The 14,481-nt window shown below is 35.3% G+C and overlaps 1 protein-coding gene across 1 annotated transcript in view; it reads right to left on the bottom strand.

The window, feature by feature from the left end:
- Positions 1 to 14,481, bottom strand: part of SNTG2 (syntrophin gamma 2) — a 155,244-nt gene that overhangs the window by 25,877 nt on the left and 114,886 nt on the right. Inside the window, 2 exon segments of the mRNA XM_032683929.1 lie at positions 187 to 258; positions 7,506 to 7,622. Of these exon segments, the coding sequence (XP_032539820.1) occupies positions 187 to 258; positions 7,506 to 7,622 (189 nt within the window).

Genomic DNA, 14,481 nt, shown 5'->3' with positions numbered 1-14,481 from the left:
CATTTTCCATATGCTCTTATACTTGCACAGCTAACGTACTAGAGATTACAAACAGTTTTTATAAAAACAGGTGAACTATTTGAATGTTAGTTACTCCTAGTTAAGGTTACCTCGAGCTTATCATCAACAGGAAAAAGCAAGCTTTCTTTACTAAATAATACCACTGTAATCATTAGAAAAACCTACCTTCTGAATTTTAAATAGAACCTCACAGAGGTTATAGATTTTTTCAGCTCGTACCCAGTCTAGTGTGCTTACCTATAACATCAAAAGAAAATACTGTCAACACATTATTTATTCAAAAATCTTGTAGAGATGAAAAAAACTAAAAAGATTTCACCCATCATTATTCTACTGGATGCTTAAATACAGGCACATTGCTACACTTAATATCCAGCATTATAAAACACTGTCAAATACTATTCAATTTTTACAGAAACAGTAGTCTTAGCATAATTAAAAGATACTAAAATATTTAATTGAATTTTTTACCAGTATTATGGAAAGCTCTTTGTAATCTCTGTGGTGAATTATGTGAGCGTATTTATTTTTCAATAAATAAACGATGACAGATGCTAACACAGAGAATTCAGAGTTTCAAACACAAAGTCATTCAGCTTCATGTCTCAATCTTAAAAAAATCTTGCAACCAAGAGAACAAGGTCTGAGTTTACATGCATTAGAGAGGCAAAAACTCAATATTTATTCTAAAACTAGGACTAGGTAACTGAAATATTTGAAATTAAGAACCATGTCAACCGTGTGCTTAATAACAAGAAAACACCTATTTTTTCTTTTCTTTTGATTTTGCTACTTAATCCTGTTGACATGACAGTTTGTTAAAACTTGACAGTAAGAATGACATTTAAAGTTTTTACCAAAATTCTACTTTGTGATACAATGTGATAATCTGTTTTCTTTTGAAAACAGTACCTAACCTATGCAGTTCAAGAAAGCAAAAAAGAACTTATACACAGGAAAAATTCAAGGGGAATACACATTATTTTTGCTTATATATGTTAGAGCAAAATTCTAGCTTTTGGTGAACGCTAACGCAGGAATGGCTGCATAGATATGTGAAGAATTTGACTAAGTTGTAACTCTGAGGCCTTTATCATACAGAAATTACTGTTTTGGTAACTCTAATAGCAATTAGGATATTTTAAAATTCTAGAGCCGATACAGCTTTGTCCTGTTCCTGCCACCCACCCAAAAGAAAAAAAGTGGAAAAATCAAATTAAAACTCTTTAGGTAAAGCAAAATTTTGTTTTAAAACATCTGGCTTATGTGGATGAAACTTAACTAGGAAAAACCTATGAAATTCAATAACAGATTCTTTTTCTCTGTGTTCAGAATAGCACATAGTTCACCCATAAAACCCAGTATTGTTCCTGATGATTTTCATGGAGATCAGCATGTTTTGGTTTTTTAAAATTTATTTTAAAGTTTAATTTTCAGGTCTTTTTCAAATCTAAGCCATTAAACAGAATTGTAACAAAATGACGAGAATCCAAACCACAACTTAATCTACTGTTTATGAATTTGGCTTTAGTGACACAGGCTATAACCTAAAAACTCTTGAGATACGAATGTACTTTCATTTACCCATATAATTTGTTTTGATTCCTGAAGATTAATTTAAACTGAGATTCTTTGCTGCTATTAATGATGGACAATGATGACACTGCTGTGCCATTAAATTCACTCTGAATACCTCAGACTTCTTCCCATTATCCTGTGCATCTCTTTGATCTTTTGATGCTATGTAACCTCTTATGACTTTTTCAGAAAAGATAGCTAGTGATGATAATAACTGTATATAAGCAAAGATTCTGTTTTACTGTGTATGTCAGAGAAAGGCTGCCACACTTAAAGAGTGAAACAGTCTAAATATCATTGCAAGGTGATCAGAACACAAATGACATGTTGAGAGGAATTTGAAGGAGGCAAAAAAAAACGTACTACAAAGGAATAGTAGAATTTAAAGAGGCAGTAGAGTAGAATCTAAAGAGACATTACTCATAGTTTTATCAGAACTATCATAGTATGTCTAAGTCTAAAATGTTATTATTATAGACCGTATTGCTTTTTAAAAAAATCATGAATAATCATTTACTTCTAGTCAAGGAGAAAAGCTGTAAATAATCCGAAAAGTTCATGAAAAGGGCACTATCCCTTCATTTGATGTAAAGAATGTTTCAGTTTATTGTAGGTTATCCATCATCACATATTTAGTACCTGGGTAACAAGTAACTAAAATAAATGAGATCCTGAAGTATATTTCTTAGGCAATAAAATAGTTTTTCTCATTATTTGCCCTTGGAACTGTTCCTGTAGGTGTTCTATAAATTGCAGTTTCTTGGGATTATTTCAGCATGACAATATAATTATTTTTTATGAAGTATTTGACAAAATGTTTCAAAAAGGCATATTCAGAATAGATAAAAATAACACATTTTTAAACACAGATAAAACAGAGCTGATTAAAAAGATAATAAAAAATAAACAAAGATATAAAAATAGGAATGTGAAGTTACAATTTTAAGCACATAATGAGAAACTGAAATAAGCATGTAGAGTTACAGAAGTTCCAAGTGATGCAGAAGTACTTTTTACTTTAGCATGAGTTTCTGCAATTTCCTCATGTTTTTAAAAACAGCATTACAGTAAGTTCTGAAAATAAATAAACTAGTAAAATCTAGTTTTACTTAGTTAGACCAGGTGATCTCGGCATCAGTTCATTCTCATCTTCTAAATATACTTAGCTTTAAATGTGTGTGTTAATTACTGGCTTTTCTTTTAAAAGTCATGGTTTAAAATAGAGAGAAAACAGTAAAGTTAAACTAATTTTAACAAACACATGCAGTAAGCAACAAACTCAAGAAGTTACTCCCTAGACAAGAGTTCTGTAATTATAAAGTAGGCATAAAAGACTCTCATGCCTGTTCAGAGCTCACCATTAAATAAAGAAATATGGTGTGAACGTAAAACTTGCTAAAGTCAAAATGAACATAACATACTCTTTGATTTTCTCTGAACACTGAATCTGATTCTAGAATTCTCCAAAGCCCCTCAAAATATAAAAAAAAATAAATAAATTTAAAGAATAAAACTTAACGAAAAAAGATCAAAGTGTCTATAATATTCACTACTGAAATACAGAGGATGCTGCATTATCTGAGAATTAAGCAGAAGTATCCTATCTGTCTAAAAGTACTAAAAAGGTCTAGGGAGAAGTAATGCCTAGTTAAACAGTAATTAGTTTCACTATTTTCTTCACTCCTCAATGGAAAAAGAAAATAAAGCAAAAATAATTAAAAACAAAATTAGAAGATATTAAAAAGGAAAACAAGAAAGTGAGGCATTCCTGAGATGAATTATGACATGGCATTATAAGAATCCTAAAGACGCCCAAATCAACTCAAAACTGCATAGTGCAAAACACACACTAAAGTGCAGTCAGATCTGGCAAATATGTAAACAAGATAAAGACCTGGGTGTAAAGTTAGAAAGTTCACCAAAAGCATTCATGGTCAAGTCTACACCCTTCAAATCATTGCCACCTCTCTCCTAATATGTTACATTGACATAACGTATAATGTAAATTACCAATAGAAATATTTAGAACTTACATAGCAGTACTCTCTAATATTAAAACACTGCTTGAGTGAATTACATCATGCAATCTTCTCTTCTCTGTACTGTCTGTCAAAGGTAGAACTACTTCTGTTATTTCCATATTATTCTCATATTCATTCCTTCCTTAAAACTCCAAGCAGCACATGCAGTGATTGCCTAGTTGCCTTCATGTAAATCACTTCAGTGCTATTTATTTAATCACACTGAAAAAGATAGTTTTGTAATATAAGGGTTACGCAGTAGATCCAAAGATATGGTTATTTGAAGACTTTAATTGAAAAACTCTAATGAACTATGAGGAAGACATAAAAATGAAACACGATAAACATCTCCTACATATAGCCCATATTCCATAAAAACAAACTATTCAATTTTTTTTCTGGAAATTTTCAATGACATAAAAAATAGTTTGATTTTGAATGACAATTTTGAATACTTTCTCCTCAATTTCTACTATAATAAAAATTTGGAACATTTTCAATATCTGAAAATTGTCAGGAATTATACAGATGCTTTTAGAATGTAATAAAATACTGCTTACATATTAAAAGAATAATTTCTATTTGTTCAAAGGTGTTTTTCAGATATGCAGCTTTCAGAAATGTGTCACGATTGTAATATAGCAATCTGTAAATGAAATCTGTAAATATCTTAAATACAGTCAGATACACCTCTTCAGGGATGCAGAAAGACCATTCTCTGTTAATCACATCATTCTTGATACATACTCCTATAGTAAAGCTTCTACATTTTTGGAAACACCATCTGAGATAGCGTAGAAATAATGTATAAATAGAATATTACTTGCCATAGTGATTTCTTTCATATTATAATACCCACATTTTTCCACAATTTTCTTTATTTTTGCTCATGGGTAACTATGTTATCCATTCTTATGAAAGCTAGCAGCTGCATTTGCATTTACATTCACGTCATCTTTTACACACAATGGAATTGAAAAAGAGTGGAAATTCTACTAGAGCCCTTTACAGGTAGTAGTAAAGTTACGGATAAGTGTAGAACTTACAGGTCATCTGCTCTGTGTACACTACATTGATAGACTGATATGCTACATTGATTCACTATACAAATAGCAACAGCAACATCTCTGAAATAAAACATGTTAAACTTGTATCCTCTAAAGATCAAGCAAGTTAAAACATCTGTATTTTTGTGATAGAACATTTTTCCCCCCCAAGTAAAAAAAATAAATGTCAGTAGGAGTAATGGTAAGAACAATACCCTCAAGTATCTCTAGAAATAGTGAAAGAGGTCTATGCACAGCTACAGAGCTGGGACACGTGACACAGAACCAGTGTCAGGGCACAACGTGGGTTGGTGGCTCCCTGGATGCCATCAGAGCTCCCTTGAGGTCCGTCAGGGCAGGGTCCTTGCCAGCTAGCTCCCATCCCATCACCCTGCAGTGGGATGATCCCGTCCAACAGCTAAACACACCCACAGCGGCTCACTAACTCCCTGTCCCCTGCCACGGGGTGACGGAGACAATAGGAAGAGCAAAATTAAGAAAAATTCTTGAGGTAAGATAAAGACAGTTTAATAAGTGATGGAAAGAAACAGAAATCAATTGAAGCAAAGGTGATTGCACACTGCTCACCCAAGGCAGAACAATGCCCAGCCAATGGCTACTTTTGAAGACCAAATCCCCATTTTTTATCGCAGAGCATGATGTTTTATGGTACGTGATATCCCTTTTGGCCTATTTGGGTCAGCTGTCCTGGCTGTGTCTCCCCCCCACTCCCTGCCTTGCCCACCCCCAGGCTGCTTGCTGGGGGGTGCAACAGCTTGCAACAGAAAGGCTGTACAAGCACTGTTCAGTATTAGCCCAAACACTGGTGTGTTAGCACTGCCTTGGCCACAAATAAGAAACCCACTGCCACATGGGCTGCTATGAAGAAAGTGACCTCCATCCCAGCCAGGTCCAGTACATGTCCCAGCCAAGAGCAGGGCAGCCAGGGGGACTGGGACATCCCCAGCTCTGGGCACCAGGTATCTCCTTGGGAGCAGGGATGGGCTGAGGCCAGGCCTAGACATGGGCTCCTGGGTGGCCCTGGCTCACTGGGGCTCATGGCTGGGCAGGACAGGGCTGTGAAGCTGGAGACTGGCCCTGCTGCACTGGTGGAGTTGCAATGGGATCCTGGGCTGTGGGAAGGTTGGGGTGAGCCCCAGGGAAGGGGGTCAGCAATAGCCAGGGCTGAAGGTGTCCTCAGGAGACTGATAATCAGCTTCAAAGTGTGTCTTAGATCTGTGTTTGAATTCTTCAGGTGGGTGGTTGCTGGGTTCTTTTTGGTTTTTGCTTGTTTGTTTGTTTGGGGGTTTTGTTTGGATTTTTTTCTCTCTGATAAAAACCATCTGCGGAATGACTAAAAAGCAACAAAACTGGTCAACAGCTTTTATGACTTAAAGACTGTGACATTTACTGGTGTATCATAGTATTGGGATGACATAACAAATTGACCAAAGGGGTCCCCTTTGTTCATTTTTTTGAAAGCTGCTGTTTCTACAAAAAAAAAATAAAATTGTGCAGAAACATGGCAGAGTATATCAGCTTCTGTTAATTAACATTGTACTAACACTACTGAACAGTCATCCTCCCTTGTCTGTTCTTAATGGCGTACTGAACATGGTAAATGAAGTTGTTTATCCTGAAGTTGTTAGTATCAGGATGTAGATGGATAGTTCTAGTTATATCAAAAATTTATCTTAAAAATAGGTTAAAATTTATAGAGGAAAAGCATTCAAGGGGTGTGTTAATTATTTGTTTAATATTTCTGCACTGTTTTTACATTTTAATTGGATGGTAGTAATTGAATCAAATTTTAGTTCCTCGGCTTAACATATTAAAACTCCAATTTTTAGAGGGGGAGAACCCCTGATTTTCTCAGATGTCTTGTCTCATTTTATAAGGAATATTACTGGTTATTTTAAAATGCTTGAAGTTGATAGGAATCACTGGATTAAGAATTTCAATCTAGAGGGGAAAAATTTTACTTATAGCATTTCATTGAGGTTCATAAATAACTTTTGAAAAGTATGTGTTTCTCAAAGGTACTGCAGACACTACACATATAAAGGGTCAGATTTTCTTTTCTGACAAAACTGTGAGACTGACCATCTTCTGAGAAAAACTGTAAGCAAGTTGTATAATTGAAATGGCATCCTAATTACACATTTTATTCTTTTTTATTTGCTTAAAGTAAAGATTCTCTGGAGAAAAAAAGAAAGAAGGGATTAAACATTACCATGTGGTAGGTATGGGTCACTCTTTTGCAACAGTGTAGAATTCTACAGCTCATTTCTGTTTCATTCTTTTAAACTAATTTTTAGAAAAGTATTAGATATGTCATCTGTGAAACAGAATTCTTGTTACTAGGTACGTAAATTACCCAAGCAAGACTTTTTCAGGCTATACACTTAGCATTGGATTCTCTGTAATACTTTAATACCTTGCCTGTGTGAAAAATCCACAATTATTTGTGGAGTTTATTTCATGATGTATCTTGTCTTTAAGAAAACAGAGTAACTGCCAACTCATTACATCTACAAATACCTTAGAATAAATAAGGTAAGAAACATCAGGCCTAACCACCCAAAGAAAAACCTGACCTTGGCAACTTCAAAAAGCAAAACACTCCCTTCCAGGAATTCTTTATCCAGGTACAGTAAGATTTTCAGAGGACCTTGAAAGAGGTTAAATTTCTAAAGCTAATTGAAATTCAGTGGCATCTCTGGCTTTAACTTATTTTGAAATCTCAGCTGACAACTTCATTTTAAAGGAAGACAAACCTAGACATAACCAACATGTATCCATTTACAATGAAACTGCCACAAAAATATTAATTTTTTACCGGTGGAGTGCTGAAAATGTAGAAGGATGAACCCTTCAGTGCCAGAAACTTGAATTTGTAGAGCTGAGATGAATCAGTTCCTTCAAGTCTCTCGTTTACCCATCCCATATGTATGACCTGTAAAAGAAAATAATTGAACATTAAAACTCTATTTTTAAGTGGATCATAAGAGTGGTTTTATTAGAATGGGATGCATCATACCCTTCACATTTGCCTTCCCACCACTTGCATATTCCTGAAGTATATAGTATTGTGGCAGTGTGTCAGAAGTCCTTGAAGAGAATTAAACGTACAGTACTAGTAGTCTGAATCTTATCTGAAATAATCACAGTTTTAAAAGCCACCTATGTATCTCAAAGCAGACTCTCACTTGAGCCAGCAGAAACCTATGTGTACAGAAGTAGTTCAGCAGGCAGTTTATAAAAACCATGATCCTATATTATCTATAGCAGTGTCAAAACTTGGATATACTGACATTTCTATTCCATGTACCTCTGAAGAAATACACCTGAACAAATCACTAGATATATCAAATCAAACAGCTTTCTCTAGGTTCATGTTTGCCACTGTTAACAAAGTCTTTGCTTACTTATCGTCTTTCAGAGTTTATATATTTTTTTCACATATACTTTATCTAGGTTCTCACAGAATCAGATGTCAAATTCAGTGGTTACAAAACTTTAACAGTGTTACAATACATACCTTTATTTCCCCGAGAAATTAATGTTAAGAAAAAATAAAATTAAGAAGTAAAACTGCATGCTTCCTCTTTGAGGTAAATGCAAATTTATAAAGGAATAATGACATAGTGTGGTAGCAGAATATAGTGAATGTAGTTACCCATGAAAAACAACAAGCGAAAAACATTCTAGGCTCCATTTGGCATACTTTAAGAGGAAAATATTGCTCATAAAACAGGTATTTAAATCTAGACCCTAAAATTGCCTATACAAAGTCTCCAAAAAGTAAAGAATGAAAATAAAAAAATTTTATTTATCAGAAACAGTGTTTGATTAAATTATGTATATACTGATAAAATAATAAAATTATGTATTTTTAACAGATATATCAAATATATATATATATTTAATTTCTTTCTACACAACTTTCTTATTGACTGGTTTATTTAATGGTTGTTTACATCACAGAAATGGAGAAATAATAATTATTCAGTTCCACAAAAGCAAACAAGTGTTGGTACTCAATAATAATGATAATGATAATAATGATAATAATGATAATAATAATAATAATAATAATAATCTACTCATACATGGATTACTGAGATTTTAATTGGATTTTAGTACATGGCTGGGAATATTAGTCCTGGGACAAAAACTGTTCAGTTATTTGGATCAAAACCTTCCATTTGAAGTGTTTAGGAGTGCTGATAAGGCATAACACTACAAACTGTCCCATTCTCAGCATTGCTTTCACTGCCATTCAAAGCTACATGGAAAAATACCCATATACCATTGATGTATTATTAAGTTTCTAACATGTTCTAACATACTTTCCAAAAGTTCCTGTAGGAAGAAAATGAGCAATGGCATTCATTATGATGAGATAAAACAAGTCACTAACAAAATGTAATTCAATCATAGCAGATAAATGAAAGTTCTTATTTACACTTATTGATTTTCTACAGCAATAGAGCATCTGGGTGCTGCAATGACTAGAAACTTAACATGTATTAAATTTAATAAAGCAGTCAGTACATTTTGTATATAGTACTTTAAGTTAAATAGTTATAAAAAGTAAATGATGCAAAACACTCCAGAGGGAACTGAAGAAAGAAAATCAAGGAGATGTCTATGTATGACACGTCAGAACAGATGGCTACACTTACGTAATTAAAGTGGGATAAGAATCTACAAGAGACGCCAGCTTGACCTGCAAGTTAGCAACCAGTGTCGTACCCTGAGGTACAATGGAACAATAACAAATTAAGAAAGCAAAGAGAAGTACATCTTGAGGGAGCTTTAGTAATTTTTTGGGTTTTTTTTTTTTTTCCAAAGCAAGTGTTAGATGGCATATTTTGAAAGGTACAGATAAAGGCAGTATTCAGGGGAACTGGATCCAGGTCAGACCTCTTCAGCACTTCTACAGTATGTCAGTTTTCAAAGTGAATCATTTATATCTATTATTGGATTATCCAACAAAATCTGTACAACCAAATCCATATAATACTGTTTAAAATATTGTAATGTCAAAAATTGTCATAAACCTTGCTGGAATCAAGATATGTTGCAGCACACATACACAAGATACATTACATGATCACAGAAGAAAATTAGATTGTTTGACACTATTTATTATTGACAAATCCTTCAGGGTGGTTATTCATTTGTTATCTTGCTGCTCCATATAGGTATTTTGTTTTATTTCAAATTTCTTTATAGAGATTGAAGTCAAATTGACTAGTCTCTAACTATCCAACTTCTCTTTCTTTATTCATTAACAGTCATGATGTTTGCCCTTCCCTTATCTTTTGAGATGTCACCTGTGAGACACAAATTCCCTGAAATAATCATGATAAAATTTTAGTCTTGAAAACATAAAAAAATCCAGGAAACAAAATAAAAAACCTTGCAAGTATTTTTACCTATGCAGAGATAGAATTGCCTAATTTGCTTTAATAAAAAATAAAGAGCAATCCAGCAGTGTGTGTTTTTTGAAAATAGAGTCCCAAATCTATCCGCCTACTGATAACACAGAATAAAGTGCTTTCAAATCATCTCTAGAGTATTATAACAAATTATACTAAGCAGAATCAAAAGTTATGATGCATAGATGCTGTGTGTTTCATCATCAACACAGGTTACATAAACACTTAGCACCTGAGCTTCAGCAGTGGTACTTCCTTAACACCTTTCAGATTTGTGTAACCCCTACGTATTTCTTAAGACCTTGTAGTCCTTGACACGGAATAATTAGCATGACATGTCCTGGGATAACTAGAACTCTCCAAACAATTCCAATGGACAGTCTGGGATTTTAGCACTGTTGGAAATAATTTCCAATAGGCAGTTTGAATGCAGACACCCTGCTTTGGTGAACGAAAAGAATTTAAAAGTGTGGAATTAGCTAGACCATGCCAATTAGCTTCATGACCTGGTACCATTTATTTTAACAGTATAAATATGTTAATAATAACTACAACTACTACTACCTTTCCTTACCTCCAAATTTGAATAACAGACATAGGACAAAGTCATAGAATCCTAGAATACTCTGGGTTGGAACAGATCCATAAGGATCATTGAAGTCCAACTTACAGCCCTGCACAGGACTACCCCAAGAATCACACCATGTTTGTTTGACATCTTTTGGCAAAGAGACACTTAAATACAACTGGTTTAGACCCAAGAACCAGTATCTTAGTCCCTTCTGATTTTCTTTATCTAGATGCCTACAGAATTCCTCATGTTCTGGAGATTCAGTTTCCAGTAAAACCAGTTAGGGGCAATACGAAAAACAAAGAAAGCCCAGTTTAGCAAAGCAATTTTTTATGTTCTTGATGACCCTGAATTCTAGATTGCTAATGTCCTATGAAAAAATAATCTGAATGAAAGCTATCCACATCCAGCCTTGTCCCTTTACGAATGATTAAGCTGGACTCTAAAGGCAATGAAGAAAATTCACCACTGGCAACACGTTAATGAAACTCTGTTTAATTCTTCAGGAATGTCCATGCTCAAAAGCAAAGATAAATTTTCAGTTATCACCAATTTTACTTCAAGGCAGCTCTTCAAGTGACCTTCAATCTCTTAAGGTTATCCTTTCTCTAATTTTAAATCAATTGCATTAATAAGAGCTATTCAGATCCGTACAAACATTATGTAACTGACATTAATAGGCTCCATTATTTAGGACAGAACAAGACCTCTTCTGCTTTCAGTTACTTTTGCCAAGTTTTATATGATGCCTTTGTGATATATATATATGAAAGATTCATAATTTGCTTGCTTTTAAAGCAATTTTTCACAGGACCTATAAATTTTGAATTGTTCAAATTTGCTCCTTTAATATTTTTATGCTTGCTAGTTTTATTTCCTTGATCTGCCGAAATTCATTATAAACTTATTTTTTCTCACTTTTTGGCAGAGAAAAATCCAATGTTTGTTGCTATCAGTTCTATCTTAAATGTTCCGCTTCTGAAATTAGGGTCCTATTTGTATCGTCCCTTCTATTTATATTAGGAATGGAAAAAGTGGGATAGATTTGTATCACCTAACTTTAGGCACCTACTTTAGACGATATGCTAAGAGGTAAGTCAAGACAGCAAAAGTGGTTCCTATAAAGGTTGACTGTAAGTGTTGATATCAAGTTTCACATTTGAACAGCTCTCTGGAATAGAATAATTTTCTGCACTGAATATCTAGGCAGTTTATGGAGACTAGCCTGTTTATTTAGGAAATCAAATTATGTACGTTGTATGACTGTCCTCAATACTTCTTAAAAATTGAGGGAGAGTATGTCTCCCTAAACTCATTTGTGTGCCCAAACTGATAAGAAAAAACTTTTAATTGTTACTGAAGTACTTGCAGTAGACAGTTCATGCAACAAAGGATATCCAAATTAAATACCTTTTCCCCTGGCACTCATAATCACCTGTTTTTCATATCAGTCTAATTAATAACTAAAAGCCAAGGCAAAGAAAGTAATTAAATCATAGAATAGTTGGGGTTGGAAGGGAGCTTAAATGTCATTTAGGTCAACCCCACTGCAATAAGCAAGGACATCTTCAACTAGATCAGGTTGCTCAGAGATTAACCTGACCTTGAATGTTTCCAGCCATGGGGCATCCACTGCCTCTCTGGGAAACCTGTGCCAGGGCTTTACCATCCTCAGTGTGAAAAAACTTCTTCCTTAGGGCTAATCTGAATCAATCTTCTTTCAGTTTAAAATTATTACCCCTTGTCCTATCACAACAGGTCTTGCTAAATAGTTTGTCCCAATCATTCTTATAGGCCCCCTTTTACATACTGGAAGGCTGCAATAAGGTCACCCTGGAGCCTTTTCTTCTCTAGGCTGAACAGCCCCCCTTCTTTCAGTCTTTCCCATAGGAGAGGTGTTCCATCCCTTTGATCATCTTTGTGGCCCTCCTCTGGATCTGTCAGAACAGATCTATGTCCTTCTTGAACAGGATGCATCACTCTAGGTGGGGCTCTCAAGAGCAGAACAGAGGAGCAGAATCAACTCCTCTGACCTTCTGGTACTCTATTTTAGATGCAGCCCAGGACATGTTTGGCTTTCTGGGCTGCAAGTGCACATTGCTGGGTCATGTCCAGCCTCTCATCCACCAGCACCCCCAATTTCTTCTTGGCAGGGCTGCTCTCAATCCATTCATTCCCCAGCCTGTATTGATACTGGGGATTATCTTGACCCAGGTAAAGGACCTGGCACTTGGTTTTGCTGAACCCCCTGAAGTTCCCACGGGCCCACTTCTCAAGCTCGTACAGGTCCCTCTGGATGGCATTCTGTCCTTCAGCTACGTCAACCACACCACACAACTTGGTGTTTTCTGCAAACTTGCTGAGGGCGCACTCATCAAGTTTATGTCACTGACGAAGACATTAAACAGTACTGGTCCCAGTACAGACCTCTGGGGGACACCACTTGTCGCTGATGTCCATTGGAACACTGAGCCATTGACTACTATCCTCTGGATCCAACCATCCAACGAATTCCTTATCAGCTGGACAGTCCACCCATCAAATCCATCTCCCTCCAATTTAGACAGGAGGATGTTGTGGGGGACTGTGTCAAAGGCATTACAGAAGTCTAGATAAATGACATCTGGAGCCATTCCTTGTTCCCTGATGTAGTCATCTCACCATAGAAGGCCATAGGGTTGGTCAGGCAGGACTTGCCCTCTGTGAAGGCATGCTGGCTGTCTCAAATCACCTCCCTGTTCTCCAAGTGCCTTATCACAGCTTCTAGGAGGATCCGTTCCATGATCTTCCCAGGAACAGAGGTGAGGTTGACGTGTAGGTAGTTCCTGGGTTTCTCCTTTATATCCTGTTTAAAAATGGGTGCAGTGTTTCCCTTTTTCCAGTCACCTGGGACTTCACCCTACTGACATGAAATTTCAGATATCATGGAGAGTGGTTTGGCAACTTAATCAGCCAATTCTCTCAGGACTCTGGGATGCATCTCATCAGGTCCCACAGACTTATATGTGTTCAGGTTCCTCAAGTGGTCATGAAACTGATCCTTCCTTACAGTGGGAGGGACTTTGCTCTCCCATTCCCCACCTTGCAGCCCATCCTCTTGCAAGGTGTCGGAAGAGAGATTGCCAGTGAAGACTAAATGTTAAATTCTTATATGGAATAGGTATTTATTTTGGTTGTAGGGGTAATTTTATTATCTACTATACACAGAATTGAAGTCTGTAGTAGGTTTTGAGGCATATTTTTTCAAAGAATTAAACCAAATATAAGAAAACAGTTTCCTGTGTAAGAAAATGTCAATGCTTAAATATTTTAATAACTTCTGGGAAAGTCAGATGTACTTAGACATCTTACAATGTCTAAGTACATTGTAAGATGATGAAATGGTGACATGTGACAAAGTATTGAAACTAATAAATTTAAACTATATGTCCTGATATGAAGAATTTTTTGACTCAGTCTTTGACTTCTTTAATAAAAATTCCGTAATTAATTTCTGCAGTAAAATGCTATAAAAGGCACCTTGTCTGTTTTTCACTTCTATAATCTACAAACCCAGCATTTTTGAAAACTGCCAGGATTAGGCTCTGTGTTCTTGAGCAATAATGCCAGATTGATGCAATGAAAGCAGATGTAAGTGTAACTCATTAGTTTTGTAATACAAGCTTCAGAGTATTTTCTAGAATTAATTAATTAGCCTGGAAAATGCTACTATTTTATTTTACAAAGCACTGTTACAGGAAGTAAGAATGCTTCCCAAAGCAGTAAATTCATCGGACTTTGAGACATTTGTCTAGTTG

This window comes from Chiroxiphia lanceolata, chromosome 3 (assembly GCF_009829145.1).
Source record: "Chiroxiphia lanceolata isolate bChiLan1 chromosome 3, bChiLan1.pri, whole genome shotgun sequence".
Taxonomy (NCBI): Eukaryota; Metazoa; Chordata; class Aves; order Passeriformes; family Pipridae; genus Chiroxiphia; species Chiroxiphia lanceolata.
This window is presented reverse-complemented; position numbering and strand designations above follow the sequence as displayed.